The sequence below is a fragment of the Lepisosteus platostomus genome, chromosome 6 (assembly GCF_059453375.1).
Source record: "Lepisosteus platostomus isolate fLepPlt1 chromosome 6, fLepPlt1.hap1, whole genome shotgun sequence".
Lineage (NCBI taxonomy): Eukaryota > Metazoa > Chordata > Actinopteri > Semionotiformes > Lepisosteidae > Lepisosteus > Lepisosteus platostomus.
The window spans coordinates 51,164,849-51,185,116 of record NC_142616.1 but is presented as its reverse complement, the minus strand read 5'-3'; the positions used below and the strand labels follow the sequence as shown (position 1 = coordinate 51,185,116).

At 35.9% G+C, this 20,268-nt stretch overlaps 1 protein-coding gene across 1 annotated transcript in view; it reads right to left on the bottom strand.

Annotated features, from left to right (window-relative positions):
• Positions 1-20,268, bottom strand: part of slc25a26 (solute carrier family 25 member 26) — a 74,479-nt gene that overhangs the window by 43,152 nt on the left and 11,059 nt on the right. Inside the window, exons 3-5 of the mRNA XM_088636269.1 lie at positions 19,362-19,471; positions 6,984-7,088; positions 6,738-6,785 (exon numbers count right to left, since the gene is read on the bottom strand). Coding sequence (XP_088492395.1) covers positions 6,738-6,785; positions 6,984-7,088; positions 19,362-19,471 — 263 coding nt within the window. The remainder of the gene's footprint in view (positions 1-6,737; positions 6,786-6,983; positions 7,089-19,361; positions 19,472-20,268) is intronic.

The following is a 20,268-nucleotide window of genomic DNA, read 5'->3' as shown; positions in this document are numbered from 1 at the left end:
GAACAGTCACACACTCGTGGTGCATTTAATCTATTTGAAATGAAACTTGAAACTTTGAAACTTTAAATACTGCTTAGGGTTGTATAAGATGTATTGTAAGTCTAAAGATGTTCACAAAACTCCAACTATGCAAAAACCCAAGTATGACAAGATAAGATAATACAAAAAATACTCTGGGATTTGGTATATCTTTCATTTACACTGATTCAAGGGTGGTATTCAGAAGACCACAGGTTTAAGCTCAAGTTATTTTAACAGTTGTGTTACAAATTTAGGATGAGGATAAACCTGAGCTTGTGTTTGTCTTGCTAAAAATAAAGCAGGAAATATGGAACCTGAAGGGAAACACGCTATGCTGTTCTGTAAGTCAACAATAGACACCACAAGCTGTAAAAAGACACCTGTTTTTAGTGCTATGAGCCAAGACCAAAGAGTATTTGAAAAGTAATTCAAACCCATTTCTGTGTGATATAAGCAGTAGGGTCTGGGGTGTTCTGGATTTCACAGTGTTAGATGTGGCTGCGAGAGTAAGTTTATAAAAAACTAACAGTGCATCGCTAAGAGCTACACAAAAAAAAATATTTTGCCAGCTTTCCAACTTCCTTCAACATCGCTATCTTTGTAAGAGTTTATTTCTTATGGGTTAAATTGAACAATTCTAGAAAGTTCACTGCAGACAATGATGCTTGAGGAGATAAAACATCACTCAAATATTTAGAAACCTGCAAGTCAAAACATAGAAGGTAGGTCCCAAAATCTTTGATACTATAACACTACAATAGAAAAAGATAACAGAGTGCCACATCTTATTTGATTTATTTGATTTTACATACAGCTAGTTGTTATTATTTCTATTGAAATACTGAATCTTGACAAACATAAGAGCAGAAAACCTTGAACTATGCTAAAGAGCAAAAAAAGCTCATAAATCATTTTTTTTTTGCATCAACTACAGCTTAGACAAGTTTCTCCTTGAGGGCAGGAACGCCGTTCTCGCTGAGACGTGGAGAATGGGTTCAGACTCACAGCTCACACTGCCAGCTGTGGATGTCACTGTGAAACAGTGTGAGAAGAAAATGTACAAATGTCCCAGGTGTGAAATGTCCTCCAGGGTGCAAAAAGATATGATCAAATTGATGTGACAGGCTACTACCGTATTTGTGAGTTATTGTGAATGTATTTTCCCATTCTGCCTCTTAAATAGAACTTTATCCCATTTTAATTAAAAGCACACAATCGTAGAATATTAGTACATTGGTTTGCATTGCATCTATTCTATATATATATAATATATACACCAAATATATTATTTTTAAATTCTCAAAATATAATGTATTTTGGCTTTAATGTTCACAAAGCAAATGTATTTTCAAGGGAAGCCCCATTGAGTAAGGTTATGAAATTGCTAAAGAACAAATTAAATGGTCTGTAAATTACATAAACCACTTTAAAAGTTTTTTTTCTAAAAAGCAATAAACGTTGCGTGTGACTGACACAAGACTCCAATAGGCAATTTAAGAACTGTAAATAAAAGGAATCATTAGTAAATTGTGCCCTCTAGTGTGCATTAACAGTTATACTATAGCAAGCTGTAAATGACACAATATGTGCAAGAGGAAAAACAGAACTGCAAAAAAAGGAAGTTATTCATGTTAATATTCATATGTGTTATGAGTATAATTGGAAATCATATCAAGACATATTTTCCCACATTGTAATCATGCTGAAATCAGTTTCCCCTGCTTCATGTTATACTGGTGACTTCTTAAAAATGCTTTGCTTTTATCACTCCTATATAAATATATGAAATGATCATTTATATCCCTATATTGAACCATATAATTCAATTGATGACAAATTCTGATTTGCAACAATGACTTGGAACTTTACCCATTTTTACAGCATTTTACTATGATTGAGTGAGGTACTTAGCTCAAGGTATGAGAGCAGTGACCCACTGAAGAACTGAACTTCCATGTTAGCCCACTAGATAACCAATCCAAAGCCTCAACATCTCAGCAATTCCCCTGTTAATCTTTTGAATTTCTTCAATAGTGCTTTAAGTTGAGTTGAAAGACTCCTGAGTTTTTAACTGCTCTAGAATCATACTAGCTAAAAAGACTAGAAAAAAATTAAAAACTTAAAAATCTACAAAGTATTACACAAATCAATATTAAGCTTTTGAAACAGTTTTTAAAACATATTTACAAAGAGTACACAACATATCACTGCCCTCATTTTCAGAATGAAATACAGGCTCACACATACTCATCTTACAAAGGCATGTGCTTGAGCACAAGTTGAGCCTGACAGCCAGCTTTAATCAGCTTAAGCGTGGGACTTGTCATTAATTAACAGTGAGTGAGATTAACGAAGGAGTGGTGCACAATAGGCTGTCCGCTACTGTTGGGTGTGCATTAACAAATGAGTATTTTCAGCTTTCTGCACACCCAGTAAATCCATCAACCTGGATGGGACCTGCCATTTTCAGTGATGCCAAATTAGAGACACCTCTCTCCTGCAAGTCACTGTGGAATAGTGTGTCAAACGGCACCTACAGGCGGGCATGTTGGAGGAGTAGGTACATGCGTTCATCTTTTACCCATGAGGTACAAGTATTATAGTGGTAAGCTATGTTAATGAATATTTGGCAAATTCGACTGGATAGGACTATAACTAGTGATTCTAAGATTCAAAGAAAAATAAACACCACTGAAGGGCATTTCATATGATATGCCCTTTTTGAATATGTTTTTGGAAACATAGAAAATAGAGGTTAGGGGGGAACAAGGGTTTGACTAATTCTAAATTGATTTTGGGGTGGCAGTAAAAACTGACATGACATCAGACTACAGGTCTGAATTATGAAATACTCTGAGATAAACTATTCATCGGGTTTGGTTGATAAGTGACTGGAGTGCAAAAACGTAGGAGAGAATTTAAACACTGTAATATATTGTACTATGCAGTAGTTAACATGAGATTATTACTAATAAGTTACTAAATGACTTGACAAATGCACCTCATTCTTTAAAAACCCGATAACACAAAATAATTAAGACGGTCATCTGAGAATGAACAGAACTGCCGTGAGTCTTTCATTTTGCTCTTCAAGCTACAGAACAACCCACACATCAATTGAAGCTGGACTTCCTATTTAAAATAAGAACACAAGGTCACAAACAAAAATACTTCCAAATCACATTAGCATTGTTATTCATTTAGGCAACTTCAGATGTAATCATTATATTTAGTTTGCCAGAATCCTGAATACGTCAATCAAGTCAGCATCAGCAAGCCACCAATAATGTTAGATTTTAAAACCTTTGAACTGGAAATGTCAATTAAATATTACACAATTAAAGTTAGTGAAGTAAAATGTATGTATAGTTTCCTCTTAAACCCTAAATCCTAGACTCTAAGTGTAGGAACACCTGAAGGACAGATATTGGTATGCATTATACACACACAATAAAAATGCAGGTAGCTTTTGAAAATGACAGGAGCTGAAGTTAGATAAATTTGAACGTAAGGCTGCTACCAAAAGAAACATTTATGCTATTACTTTTTCTCAGTAATGAATGTCCCATGCTCAGAGATTTTCTAAATATTGAAATATATCCTTTGCTGCTACATTTGCCATGTGAGACAAGGTTTTAGAAGGCATTTAAAAAGCTAAAAAAGAAAAGATGATACTTCTACCGACAATCCAAAAATACTTGATAAAAACCACAAGGGTCTACAATTTTCCAGTAAACTTTGAAAGGAATGGGAACTGGAAATGACAAACTCTAGATTTTGACAGACATCATGAGTACATGCAACTCAGTTACGCAAAGTGAAGTACAGTATGCACATTTACTGTGCAACTGGTGAAGTGAAAATTTACAAAAGGATTTTTTAATGTTCTTATTAAGCTAGAAAAAATGCTACTGAGGAAAAGGATTTTCATTAGATACTTAACTTGTACACAAAAACCTATAAAGGGATTTAAACATACTCTTTGTTCAGCACAATGGTCTCATTTGGAATTTCAGTTCACGGTTTACAGTCTTTTTATATTATTTGTTACATGTTTTCTGCATCTCTACAATATAAATAATAATGGCTTACAAGCAATCTATAATTAATTTAAATCCATTAGGTTTTAATTATTTAGTTTAAACCCGTTAGCATGAAGCTATATCCATTATCAATTATGTGACCCATTTAACACTTACTGTAATGCATGATTGGTGAAAAGTGCAGTAAGCAGTGTTAAGTGATTGACTGCTACATACAAGATTTATACAAAAAAAGATTTATACGTTACAGCTTATAGCACATGACAAAGACATGAGATAACACAGTAAATTGAGTCTGTAAATCTTCCTTCTTGTTGCTTTACGTGTGTATGAAACAATATTTTTATGAATTCTTAGACAATGCTTTTCATTAAGATTGCAAGCTTTTCTAACTCATAAAACCAGAAAGCAATGGTTTAGGGACCATGTCACTGGAAAACATGGTTTCATTATTTTTTACACAAATTTTTTCTTTCTTAAAGAAATTACGTCTGTAATGTTTATCTTTACAGCAGTTTGAAAATAGCCAGAGTATTTACACTTGACATAATGAGTGAACTAATAACATTAGTTACTAAAAGGCTATGGGTGAAAGGCCTTAAAAAGATTAATACCTCACTCTTACATGCATTTTTCTCCTTACATTATATTACTAAATGTAATCATTATTTTTTCTACTATCTTTTAACCTTCTCAGGCCAACACACATGAGAACTCCCATCTTAGACTATAGCTAAAAATATTAAGTGTTCCCTTACTTACACAGAAAATCATGTATAAGATCATTTTATAGCAATACAACAGTCACTAGCTGGATCTGAATAATTACTAAAACACTACTAATTATGAAAGCTGAATATAAACTTCCTCAAATGTATCCAGAGAGCCAGCATGCCAACTAATCTAATCTCTTCTTCTTCTTTGAACACAAAAAAGAGGTCATTTTATTCTAATTCTAAAACTTGATACCAATACCATTAGTGCCCATCTGCAAAAAAACTTTTTCCCCCCTAATATTAAGAAGAAAAAATTAGGCAACTTTATAATAATTCACAAACAATTGGAAATATTTCTTTATTTATCTTAAATACATTAGCTTAATTTATCAAATGTACACTTTTATAGATTCTGTATGCTGGTTTGCCCTGGGTAAATGATTAAATACTTCTAAATCTGACTGCTTAACTTGGTTATGGGTACATCAATGTAAGGTTAAGTTTGCAACAGTATTTCTAAATCCTTAAGTCAAAGAGAGGGTAATAGTGATTTGATTCACTTTGGCCACCAGCGACATTTCATTTGTCAATAATTTCTCCACAAAGTATTGGACCAGCTCTCCAAAACAAACTGTAATATTTCATCAGAAATCAGTTTTGAAGGTTCTTTAATGAGTATATATAATGGAAAAGACCCCAATTAAATTTCCGGTAGAGGACTGCCATCTTGAGTAAACAAAGTTATCTCGACAGGGTCACATCCTGTGCTAAGATAGCGGCCAGAAAATTAATTACCATCCTGACATATGTCAAAATGAATCCTAAAGAGAATCACATCCATTTGTAACTGTGTGTTTTATCTAACAGTTAGTATGCAGAATCTGTATTCTGTAGGTTCGAAATTTATTCATTTATTCAGAACCCCTTGGAGAAATCAAAAAGGCTTGTTGCCCTTTTTTCCTGTGTCCAGATGGAATTTGCGTGAATAACATCTGTTTAGTGAGCCGGAAAATAAGTACAGGATAGAACTGTGGTGGGGGGCTTGATTTCAAAAAAGCTAGTGTCACCTTCATACAAATAATCCTTTTCTATTTTTTTTAAATCCAAAAAAACTAAGAATTTATCCCCTGCAAAGAAAATAAAACTCTGTGTTCTAGCTGTATTAATTATGCATTGAAATTCAATGCAGCACACATTATGCGCTAGATAATTGACCACAGTGTTAAAAGTTAGAGTTCCAATGCAAAGGTGAGTATTGTATTAGGTAGATGCTGCGTTTGTCTGCATGAAACTGTATTTTATTTATGCATATATATATGAAGGAGACTCATTACATGAAGTTAAGCTTGAAGTTAATGCAAAACACATTTGGAGATTTTAAAGCATTAAGAAATTTCTGACCCTAGCTGTATTAAACAATCTTAAGTAATAAGGAGATTGTATCCATATTTAACTAGGGCATCAACTATAATGTTGTTACAAAAACAAAGGGGAATTTTAACTTCAGGTGTTCAATGAAACTGACCAGTATTATTAGATCATAGTCATCTATATGAGAGGCTGAGAACATACTTTAGGAAACAAAACAAGAGTAAAGAGTAAAATGCAATCAAAATAAAAAAATATTATAAATCATACCATCAGTAATTTCTGTACATTGTAGTATAAAATAGCATTCTAGTATATATACTAGAATTCTAATATAAAAATATATAATATTGAAAATTATACAGTCTGGGTGTTGTTCACCTCCAACTGTTTTTATATATACATTGAGGTTATATTTATTGGCATTACTTCCTTAATACAGGTTTTCTACAACATTAAGGTCCAGTGGTAAAATAAGAAATGCACAAAAACTAAAAAGCTGCTGTACATAAATGGGCTTAAACAGACATTGTAGCACAGATTTGCTCAATGCATTTAAATAAGTGAGTTAGAACAATAACAACCTTACCTCTCTCAAAACCATACTCTTGTAACCTCGGTACAATCCCCTGACTCCCTGCAAAAAGAAGGAATCAATACAACACACACAAAATGGTTGGTAACATTAACTCGTGAGGACAGGATCATCACAAAAGTCTTAAGTGGTGGCAACAAGTTAAAGCTGTCATAACATTTATCTGCATGCAGTATATATCTGCAATGTCAAAAATGGACTGTTAATATGTCTGAAAGTACTTAAAAATAAGATTCCTACCTCCTCACGCAGGGTCCCAAGCAGCACTTGATAAGTCGAAGAGGACAGACAGGTCTGGGCCCTCTGTTTTACCACCTCAGATGGCACTCGTATTAGACAAGCTACCTACAAAACCATGAGAAAAAACACAAATACATTCAACATGTCATAAATAAATAAAAAAACAGACAACATGCAATTGTTTTATTACACCTTGAAAATTAAATATCGGTGATATATATCTCAATTACTTTAATTTGTGATCCCCAATTCTTTCTAGTTTCATACCTACCCTCTTTGGAATTGCCTAGTGTATAACATCACTTGGCCATAAAGCAATATCTCCTGCGAGAATGAGACACAAGGATGTGATCCTCCAGCCCACTTGTAGAGCCCTTCACCTTGTGACAAGCTTCTGACAAGGAGAGCCAGCACTGACTGGAGGAATGGTGTGTCTCTCGCTGATGTCACCGCACACTTGCAGTGACCCGGCAAGTCGGAGGAGGTCCAGATTGCCGAAAAGCTAAGACTGTCCTGGTCAACTGACTGCAGCCCAGTCCTGGACGTACTGTCCTCATTTTCTCCAACCTATTTTTATTAGTGGCAGATGGATTATTCCAATCACCAAGAAACTGTTTTGATTATACAAAACCAGCAGTTTAGTAATCAGAACAGATGAACTGTGAAAGCCCAGTCTAAATGGTACAAGTTTTTTTTGTATTTCACTAGGTGGGCAATTAATAATAGCTTAAGTCCTCGGCTACTAATGGCCTACAAACAAATCAATATTTACTGTATGCAATAATGAAAAAAAAATAACAAGGAGTACACAGGCAGAAAAGGTATAAGATAGAGGGTACTGCATCATTCACAAAGTTAGTTAAATCTTCCTATATGTCGAAATCATTCAGCACATAGAAAATGAAATATATACAGTATTAGAGGTCTTTAAGCAATATGATACAGCACAGTTCTAAGCAGTTTACTGTCAAACTTCCTACTTTTTTTTCTTCGGAAGCTACATTTACTTTGCATGTTCCAGGTGTTCTAATGTTTGAAAATTTGACTTCAATAAGCTAATAAAAAAATAATGGGATTTAACAAATATACTCAGTAGATCTAATCCTGGAAAAGGGGAATGTTTACTTTGAAGAGTGAGTTTATTAGCCCGGCTCTAACCTGTATAGGAACCAAACTTCATCTAAACGGAACTCTACAGAAGCCCAGCTCATATACAGTAGTCATAAGAACATAATAAACCTGATCGGTTATAAAAAGAAAAAGTCACTTAGCGGCAAAATTTCAAGCCCACTCCAATTCAAGAAGTCACAAATAACACATGACCCCAATATGTCAACAAAATATGAATTGTCAACTATTGAAGTTTGGCATAAATATTTATAGCACTTCATGCTTCATAACACCTTATGTCCTTACGGTAGCTCTTTTTTTTATTTCTTATTAATATGGTGGCAGAAAGGAAGCGTTAAAGAGTCAGTCAGATGAAAAGCAATCTCCCCAGCCGAGGGGGTACAAAGAGCCCAGCGTGGCCTCCTGACTTTCGCAGCGCTGCAATTTCGCCAACCGAGGAGACACAAAGTGCCACGTCTTGCAATTTCCTTCTGATTCGCGGAGTGCCTTACGTTTTTTTTGGCTTCATAATATCTTTGATCTTTCCCAGATTTGAATCAAGACAACAGGGGGAAAGCCCTGAGCGAGCAGGAACAAACTGGCATATTTCCATTGTACAACTAGAAAGGGAAATAAAGGTAAGTCATCCAGGGGACTACTTTTCTACTCCACAGGACATTCATTGCCTATACGCGTACCACACCGCAGACATACTTGAGGGCTTTGAATGTCAAATCTGTCCGTACAGCTTGCATTTCTATTTACATCAAAGGGTGAATGAGGTCCGGATCAGTGCTGACACATGTGCCGGTGTTATTTCGAAAAAGGAGGCCTCTCAACAAAAGTTTCCTGAAAGTATACATATTGTTGTAAGTTTTTACACAGCCCACTTAACAAGGATGAGAAGCCTCAGAGTAGGCTTGCCCTTTCTTTAATTCAAATTCTGTGATGTATGGCATTGAAAGCAGCCAAAATAAAAATAATTCGAAGTGTGACCACAAACTCTGAAGCCACTTTCCAGCGCAAGACCAAAGCCCGTAACAAGAACAGAATTCACAAAAGGCAATAAAGTAATTCTCAAAGCTACTCTTACATACATGCATGTAAATATATATTAAAAACTATGCATTATTATTACTAAAATCACATATACTGTACGCCATGATTCAGACTACCAAGCACCAAATAGAGGAGTAACTGGTGGCTGAGCATTAAGTATCACAGACGGCCTGATGCAGATGCTCACGCAGAATAAAGAGCGTTGTGTGACAACCAGACAATAGGATTATGTTTGGGAGCATTTTAATATGCTGGGCTATACACAGAGATATACAAAAATTATCAAAAACATGCTGCATTTTGCCTAACTCTTCTACTATTACTTCTGCAAAATGCCTTCAATATCACATTGGTTTAATGTTTGCGAAGGGGTTGTTTTAATTTCCAAAGGTTACTTTAGCCCTGTAGATGTAAACTACTGTATGCAGAAGAAAATTACTTTGTCCCCCAGAGCTGGGTAGGAAGCACAAGATTGCAGCTGTCACTAACAGGTGATCTGCAATTAACCTCTGAATACTTATTTCTTTGAGTATGACAAAGACAATGAAGACTGTAATGTGATTAAGAGGCATATTAAATCTTGTTTTATTCCCCCCCCCCCACAAAACTTCATTGCACAGGAACTCAAAAAGTAAAAATCACCAGTAGCAAATGATGCTTATTACACAGGGAGACAATAATTTCATTTAATGACTTAATAATAATAAAAAAGAAATATATACATTAACAATGCACTTTTGTTTCTTTTCACTGCATTTACAACATTTTTCTTTTTTATGCTCATTTTGACTTCACTTTAATTGTCAGCTTGAGTCCTAGTGTATCTTGTTCATCCATGTAGTGAAGCTGCCATCTAGTGGTCAGGTTTTGCTTTGACACGCAATAACCTGACCAGCAGCATTGCAATCTGAATACCCTCTGAATGTTTTTTTTCCATTTCAGCTAATATTGCAGCTACTGACAAAAACTCCCTTTTCCATCTGCGAATCTCTCAAGATTCATGAGCATCCTTCTTAACTATTATTATAAACAAGAACCTTTAATGGTATATAATTAAATCCTATAGCTTATAGCAGGTGTTGGGTTATCATCTAAACTTTAATGAGAATTAAGTTAATGAGAAACGCTATTTTTGCGATAAAATATACCAGGAGCTCTTGCAGACTGTATTTTTTAGTGTCTTCTATCAAAGGTAGCAACACATGAGCTACATAGTTTAACATGGTGACATTAAGCATGCATTAGGCATACTGTAAAGGGGTGTGCACTGTAGCATGAAATCCCAGGTATTACATTTGAAAAGGGATTACAGCGTCTGGCAAAGAAGTGCACAGTAAGTAAATGATAAACAAGAGCGTTTCATATTCTATCTCATTCCCTACAAAATTCAAAAACATTATTTTAAATCTTCTGGTGTCAGAATTTACCTTCTGAGGAACAGAAGGAACATTCAGGTAATACCTGAATAAAGTATTACAGTAATCACTGCTGAAATACAGAAGGTGAGCTACCAGATTCTTCAATGTATTCCAGCACATTCAACAGTGTAATAATAATAAGCAGTCAACATACATAATAGCTCTTTTGAAGGCACGGGACCTCCACAATTTCACATTTGCATAATAAAACTCAAAGATAAGAAAGAAGGAAATTCTTTAACAGACAGCTTGCTTTTACAAAATATTCTCAGTATTGGTTACGGAAGCTTTGCATGTGCACTTATTCAGAGTGACCAGCTAGAATCCCAGTACCACTGATTATAAAGGAAAAAATCCAAGATCATATTGAGGCCCGGGGATGAAGAATAATAATAAAAAAACTAGCTGTGATTATTTAAACGGCTACATCTAATTTGCATTAAATAGCAAAATCAATTACAACACGTTAATGGGGCAAGGTGGCTTTAAGACGAGCTGATACTGTAGTGCTGTTTTTCATTGTTTCCTTGCAATTTCAGAGGAGTGTTTGGGCGGCTGACAGCTTCTAATTTGCTTGGTCCAGCCTCTAATTGTATGATAAATTTGTTGGCAGTGTCTTTTCGATTTCTGCCTCCATTCATCTTTATTTACAAGCAATTTACAGCTGTAGCATTAATTAGAGCTTCCTTCTGATCAGACCACCCTTTTTGCCTGTGTTGTGCAGTAAATCCTAATGACAGCAATTTAATTTCCACCATAAACACCAGGCCAGTGCTGAATCACATAGAGCAGAGACTGAGACTGACACAACAAAACATTGAGAAGGGTATGGGGAGTAGATGAAATGAGAGTTCATGCAAATCAACTGCGCACTAATTTTGGGTGCACAAGGAGGATACCGATTTAAAAGTACTTAGATTCAGTAGCCAAGTTCTTTAAAGCTACTGGGCAAAACAAATTTTTTTTTGCTGAAAAGTAAAAAAGAAAACAAAAAACGTAAAAAGGAAACAATAATATACTGATATATCAAACAAAAATGCTGATATACTTCTGAATTCCCTTTGTTTTACACCTATTTTCATTTCTTTAAAAATGCATTATAATATCCTGACGGTTAATGTACACTGTGACATTCATCATCCGATGATCATACCGTGGATATCAATGATCAATTAATGAAATCACTATCAGCTATAATTCCTATATTAGGTTTTGTTTGTATAAAAGGTGTGGTTGTTGTTCATTATGTCTGGAAACCAGGTATAGTAGACAAACAAGCAGGGTACGGCTAGGATGATTGAAAGTAGTTGTTCTGGACAAACATCCAGAATTGGACAGGGTTTATCTGCTGTGTAGTAGGAGCTCAAGGAGAGCTAGGCTTTTGTTGCCAAATGTAAAACTTGTTTCAGTCACAAGGCCAAATAATACTGGAGCCAGGAACAAAACTGAAACTCTGTTAACATCTGTCGGGTGATTAATTTGCAAAAAAGTCCTCAAAGGTGCTGCTAGGAGCAGAGATCAGCCACAATTGTAAACAGTCAATGTTGCGCATGCTGTGAAACACTAAATGCCTCACTTCCACACAATCATACACTGTAGGAGACACTCAGCACAAACATCAGGAGTCATCAATATGCAAACAGCAATTCAGCTCTACCTGTAATCTGTTTCTGCCACCAAAAAAGATAAATGGTAAAAGACACATTTTCAATATGCTTACATCTAGCACTTTTGAACACTGAGTAGAGTATAAAAATAAAAAAAGTATTTTCTCATAAAGAAGATTTACAGGCTAACTGGAAGGAACGTAATGTTTATTTTTTTAACAGAGCTCAGGCTAAAACACTTTCATGTAAAAATTAATTACAAATACCAGATTTAGTAGTCTAAGATATGTGCTGTAAGTTACAGCAAAACCTGTTATTGTATAGACCAAATACAGCTCAAAGTGAAGGAAAGGTCTAAAGAGCAATAGGCAATACAGCTGTATAGTTAGCAATAGGCAATCAGTCACTGCAGGCTACTTCTCAGAGCTCAAATTCATGGATTATTTGCCATGCCAAGTTAAGCGGCTGCCAATTGCCCTACCTTGTCATGTCACACTGTATTTTCCAGTACATCCTCGGGGAGACAAGGTTTATAAATGCAAGAAAACCATTCCTTCAACGTGACAAATGAGCTTTCAGAGAAAACGTCGAATGAATGGGAATGAAGATAAATCTGACATAATGGCTGGGTAACAACCTGTTTGCTGCTGACACCAGCCATCAACTTTTACATTTTTTTTTTTACAGGACCTGCAATCTCCATACAACAGATTTTTTTCCAAACCTGGGATAAGAGTGAAACAGAGACTTTCTGTTTAAACACATAACGTTACTGAGAAATAAAAGAAACAAATTAAATCTTAATGAAGCAAAGGCGAATCTGAAGGCCAATCTGACTGTCCTTGTACTGAGTTCATTGCTAAACCAAGCAGCTATCAGAACAGCTACCTAGTATACAGTGTTTTCCTAAAGTGTAACATCTTTCATGCTTATGGTATTATTTTGCAAGACAACGTTTGAGCTAGAGAGGCACAGTCGTGTGGTGGTAAGCATTGCTACCTCACAGCACTGGGGCCCTGGGTTCAATTCCTGGAGTGCTGTGTGCATGTTTGTATTTTCACCCCATGTTTGTGTGGGTTTCTGCAGAGTGCTCTAGCTTTCTCCCACAGTCAAAAGACATACTGGTAGGTTAATTGGCTTCTGGGAAAAATTGGCCCTGGTGTGATGTTGTGCACGTTTGTATCGTTAAGGACATCTGTCATTCTGGTGCCTCACTTTTCTCCCCCCTTCCCTCTGGTAAGCGTTATAGGAGCATGGACATCTAGACTTGGAGACAGCTTCTTCCCTCAAGCTGTCAGATTACTGAACTATACCCCTTCCATTGGCTCACAATTATGTTTTTTTTTCTTTAAGATGTATGTTAATTAACTTGTCGTTGCTGCCACTGTTCTGTGTTTTTGTTTTGGTGTTCCCTTGATGTCTTTGTATAGGAGCATACATGCAAATAAGCATTTCATTGCACTGGTGCATTTGTCAATAAACTCTACTCTCTACTCTATGTTTGTATCTATGTATGCCCTGCGATAGACTGACGTTGTGTCCAGGGTCTGTCCTGGCTTGTGCCCGCTGCTTTCTGGGATGGGCTTCAGCTCCCCCATGACCCTGAATTGGATAAAGCAGTTAGAAAAGGGATACATGGATGAAAGTTTAAGCTAGGAACCAATCTCCCTTTATCCACATAAGGTAGGTTCTGATCCATTCCTTGTGAATATGGAACTGAATATTAAGCACCATCCATAAGAGTCCGACATAGAAAACTAAACTTGACTTGAAATCAAACATGACTAAGCAGCATATTCAAATACTGAAAAAGAACAGTGTTATTAAATAGAACTGCATAGAAAACATATGTATATGTACTGTATTTAATTATCTATTAATTTTTAAGCCCCATGGCAGTCACTATAATCCTAGAAGCTAATAATGGTATAACTGCTAAAGAACACTGCTAAAGGACAAAATGGCAACAAGTGTGCAGTCAAGGTCACACCGCACTGAGGAGCCCCAGTTAGGATGAAATCAAGCTACAGTTGCTTAATGCTTGTTTGTTTCAAGACCCACTAAAAAAACACCATGGAATCTGCTATTTTGATTTCAATTTCCTCTCTGACAAGAGTATACGCATGACATTTAATTAATTTGGAGGCTCATCCCTTCCTCTGCAGAACTAAATTAAATATCTTACAAGAACAAGAGTGCTTTTATTTCTAATTTTAAAGATTAATCAAGCACAACAGACATACTGTAGAGCACTACTTGGACATAAATCCTGAGAAATTATAAATAGAAAGGTTCTCTTTAGCGAGTTCCTTTTTAATTCCTCTAACTCACGCAATCGCCTTTCAAATTTGATAGAATGGCTACTTGGAGCAGCTCAAAACGGGGTGCTTAGCAAAACAATTTCTTTCATTTCTTAAAAAAAGGCTGAATGATGTATCTGAATTTGGTTCTGAAGATATTTTCTGCTGAGAACATCACATGAATGCAAAAATCTAAACACTGTTGCAGATAAACCAGGGCTTCAGTGTTTCATTTTGAAACATTGGTTTGAGGAAAGTGTTAAGTTGTTGAGAAAAGAGAATTCCATTATATGTCAATGGAAATGTAGTGATTTGTATTCCCAATATGGTTTTTGAGAGCAGCAAACCTCAGCCATGTAACAGATAGTTACAGATCAAATCTAGCCCCTGTCAGTGTGTGTAATCTCCGTACTCAGAGTGTTAGAGGAATCACCACCTTCTGCTGTGGTTCAATTTCTTGGCAATTTAGAAATGAAATGAAAAAAAATGCATTTTTAGGAAACTATATCCCTACATTTCACAGGTTTTCAAAACCCATTAGACTGATGATGCCATAAAATAGTGTTACTTACATTTGCCAAACAAAAAGATCTCTGAATACGTTAAGGAAGAATGTACAAGGTGGAGGTCATACTGCTAAGCTTTCTGAAGCTATGTCTTTAAATTATATGTCAGGTAGTGTTTGTCACTAATGTGGAAAAAGTAAAAAAAATGTACCATATATATCAGCACTAATATATAGCATTAGTTTGCTACAAACTAATGACTAATTATAAAGTACAAAAAATCCATCTACCCATTTTCAAACTGCTTCTTCCAATTCAGGATCACCGGGGAATTATCTATCTCAGCAAACAACAGGCACAAGGCAAGGTATACCCTGAATTATATACCAGTCCATCACAGTAAAAAAAAAAGTAAAGATATGGTAGCAAAACATTTTACAAGCCACCTTATGGTTTTTAGTAGCTAGAGTGACATTCATAAGAATGTCATGATTTTAAAGTATGGAAAAAAATATTTTTTATGCTTTTATGTTTAAGAAAGAAAGTCCTGATCCAGCAAAAAAATAAATAAAAGCAAGTCACAACATTGTATTCATGAGAATAATGGAACCAATTAAACATTTCCAGACAAAATGGCTTGATTTTATATTGCATACCTGGTGTAGATCTAGATTTGCTGTTTGTGGCAGTTGTTGCATATCTTTAATAGTTTTTATTGTATATAAACTAATTCTATGATAAACTCTTTATTTGGAACTCAATTAGTTAAAACCCAGTTGAGAAGTACTCTACCTAACCAGAACATGCACTTACAGTAGCTGATCAAACAGAATTATTTTTATGTAACCATATACAGTAGCTAAAAAAAAACATGATGATATGAGACAGGGTCTTCAAAATGCCATATACTTTCACAACCACTTGTCACAGCTTTGGAGCGGGAGGGTCGATTTAGAAAAACCACTTATTATTAATGAATAGAAAATAAATAGCAACCTTTAATACATCTTCAACTGAAAAGCAAGTAATGTTCATGAAATATTAATATCTTGTTAGGAACAGTATTGTTTTTCTTACTACCTTTGTATGGTATAATTAGTAACATTCACTAAGTCAAAGGTATAACACTAAAATTACACATTGATTTCTGTTTAAAGGGCATTTTGAAAAAAAAAGAGTGACCTGCAAAGACATTGTGATAAATATTGAACAAGCTTTATGATATGGAAGAAGTAAATCAAAGCTTAATACATGGCACTGAGGCATTTTTACCAAAATAATACTTTACGGAGGGCATTATAAATTAGAAACCTTGAATCGACTTAGCTGCAGGAAGTGGGAGTCGATTTTCCATGGCAAACAATAGGGATTGTGTTAACATACTTGGTCTACAAATATATTCTGTGATACTATATCCATGTAGCCTTCAGTTTCTCGTTTTGCCGATAGCATCAAAGTGGCAACTACACCATAAGGTACTGGCACATTCAAAATATAGTTTGTACTTTTTCACTGCTTTTTGTGATTGGAAAACGGGTTTGCCTGTGAGCTTTTGACCTCCAGTGCATTTAGTGACAGTTGATTATTTTTAGCTGTCAAGATGAGATGTACCATTTCAGCTGCAATAAAGAGGCCTGTGTACAATTACAGAAACTTGTTTTCAAGTTGAATATTCAATGTCAGTAGAACCTCCCTGGATTTCCACACCTCCATCTTGGTAAAAAAAAAACAATCTTTAAAAGCCCTAAAGTCAAAGCACATGGATTCTTAAGATTCTAATTGCTTCTTATTTTAAAGTGCTTTTGCTTCCTGTGAGTTATTTATGCACCTAAGTGTTTTGAACATAGGGCTCTTTATCTATAATGACTATAAATTCCATTATCTAGTTGTTTTACCATTAAAAAAATATAGTTAAAAAGATATTCCTGCAAAGCTTTTATAGGTGTCAATGTTTTTATTTTCTAAAAAGGATAAACAAATCCCTTCAAAATATTCAAATCTACTATATAATAAAGCAGTGGGCTGTTACCTTTCAGTTATGAAGCTATATTCTGTATTCCCATGTGTTGTTAATGATATAATTTGGAGAAGAATGATGTTTTATTTGCAAATCCAAGCTGATGATCTAAGATTGTTCCACAGTTTTATTTACTGGTTGCAAAACATTACAACACATTTATAATATAATATAGCATGAACCCACCCATGGATATATAACAGGCCTAAAAAATGGACACAATTTTATGACAGGATCTTTTAAAGATTCACTGCTTGTTCCTTAATCCTGCTACTCAAAAATGCTACTCATTTTCAAGAACTGAAAATCATGCTGTACCTCAAATATGAAACAGAGGACACAAGTGGAAACTACTTGCCTTTAAAACGGAGAACAGGGGGCACAGTTGTGGAGGTATGGAACGAGCTACCCCAGCCATGCTACTGAAGTAAATATCCTGGTTTGTTTTAAGAATCAGGTCGGCAAGCCCTCTGGACCAATAATCCAGCAGCCATATCACCCTGCAACTCACAACTGGTGACCTACTGAAGCTAAGCAGGTGTGAGCCTGGTCAGTACCTGGATGGGAGACCTCCTGGAAGAGGTAATAGTGGGGCCTCTTCCATTTTGTCTGGAAATGTTTAATTGGTTCCATTATTCTCATGAATACAATGTTGTGACTTGCTTTTATTTATTTTTTTGCTGGATCAGGACTTTCTTTCTTAAACATAAAAGCATAAAAAATGCTCACCCTGTGGTCCACATGGGTCCTAATGCCCCAGTATAGTGATGGGGACACTATACTGTAAACAGGCGCCATCCTTCGGATGAGATGTAAAACCGAGGTCCTGACTCTCTGTGGTCATTAAAAATCCCAGGGCGTTTCTCAAAAAGAGTAGGGGTGTAACCCTGGCGTCCTGGACAAATTTCCCATTGGCCCTTTCCAATCATGGCCTCCTAATAATCCCCATCTATGAATTGGCTTTATTACTCTGCTCTCCTCCCCACTAATAGCTGATGTGTGGTGAGTGTTCTGGCGCACTATGGCTGCCGTCGCATCATCCAGGTGGATGCTGCACATTGGTGGTGGTGGAGGGGAGACCCCATTACCTGTAAAGCGCTTTGAGTGGAGTGTCCAGAAAAGCGCTATATAAGTGTAAGCAATTATTATTAATAATCAACTAAATCTCCCAGATGGGCTACATGGACCAAATAGCCTCCTTTCATTTGTAACCATTCAAAGTTCTTATGCAATCATGGATAAGTACAAGAAGTGCGGCCTATTTACAGTACATGTAAAAAATGAACATTTCAATACTGAACATAATTCAAATCACAGATTATTCTGTATATACACATATATTAAGAATGTATATTACGGATGACCAAATGCTTCCAGTGAATGCCTGAGGCTGATGGCACTTTCGTCTAGATCTGGGCTGCATGTGTGATGAAGCCCCAGATTTAATTATCTCCGAAGCTGAAATAAATAAGCACTAGGGAAAGCAATGATGCATTTTGGACCTTGTTTTTCTTTCAGAGCAGACAATTTCCCACAAAAGAAAACGGTTAAAAAAACAGTGGCCCTGCCCTCCGCTCTTCCCAAGGGCAGATTACTTTTCAATATACTCAAAAAAATGTTCATCAATTACAGGGAATTGACTTGGGAAACAAAGTACATCAAATCACAAAGTATAAACTGAAGTATGAACTGAATGTTCCAGAACTATGCAGTACAATGTGGAAATTATAGACACATAATAATAATTCCTGCATATACTCACTTTGCTGCACTGCACATTTTCAGCAACACACATTCACCAGTAGCGGGGGTACCAAATCAGAAAATTAATACATAATGGCAACATGGAAATATGCAAAACTAACCACAATATTAATTACCTAAACCAATATATACTCAAGTGTGTTTCCTTGCTTTCATGTTGTGATCTCCAAGCTTACTCCATCATACATCCTACATTACATGAGACAGAAAACTGAAGCTGAATTCCATTAATTTGAGCTGAATATAGTTGAGGCTAAATGCTGATAGAAGAGACAGTACTTTTCCCCACCTCTTCAAAGCCAAGATCTTCAGACAAAATGAGAAAAGTCTGGGGGCTTACTGAGAAAGCAGCTAAGTCAACATAAAGTAATGAGATCTTATTTACCCAGCTGTTAGGAAATGATTAGATGCTTAGGTCCTGATTTACCCAGCTGCATAGAGAACCCCAGCCAACACCATTTCAACCTCTGCTCACTTTTCTGTAGAAGTGTATAGCTTAAAATACAAACAAATATATTTTACATTTTGACTGACTAACAAAATACAATAATTCCAACAACTTAGAAATATAAAAGCTCAATACAAAAAGAAACATACTGTTTCTCCCAAGGATGCAGCAACCATGTGTGTGACTGGGGCCACATATGGAGATTCAGAACTGCCAAGCAGGGACTTCACACATTCATAGGTGACGAAAAACGCAGCCGCTGAAATGAAGCAGAACCATTCTGTTTAGGACCAATTAGTTAAATTACAGCAATTAATTAAACTGCTGGCAGTGAAAAGTCTGTTCTTGTTACGCCTGTGGTCTAAAAATTCATCTTGCTCCTCCATACTACTCAGGAACAACAGGCAACAGACCAAATCCTTCCTGGACCACAAACCCGTCCTTCTAAGTGAGATGCTGTGCACAGAGGGTTACAAACACAACTTCATCTGTGAAAGCAGACAATATTATACATTCCTTTTTTATTCTAATTTTGTTTTATGTACCTTAACCTGTCGAGCTTGTATTTGTTCACAATAAGAAAAACAGGACGGAAGAAGACAGATTACAGATTTAAGTGTTATTTAAAGTCATGAGTTCATAAACATTTCTCAATTCTTAAACTATCACACAGGATACAGGATCTAGACATATGTGGCTAATTTTAATGTTTTGCTGGTCTAGATAGTCCTGTATCTGTAATTTGTGCCTTGTGTAAAAACTGGAAATGCACTGGCATGATCCTCTCAGCACTAAATGTCAGTTTCATTTTTCTAGATCCAGTTTTCACCTACCTTCTCATTGGAACCCTACTACAGATGCAGCTATTAAAAGTGCGCGGTACAGACACGTACCGGAGGTAATTGGCTACAGCGTGGCTCATTGTGACGCACGATGACGCGCGGTACCGCGGTACGTGATTGGTTGACCGACAGGGGCACTCGTGGTCCGTTGGTCTGTCATAGAAAGATTTACAGTAAACGTCTTTACTGTGCCCATTTTAGTATTGAATATTTA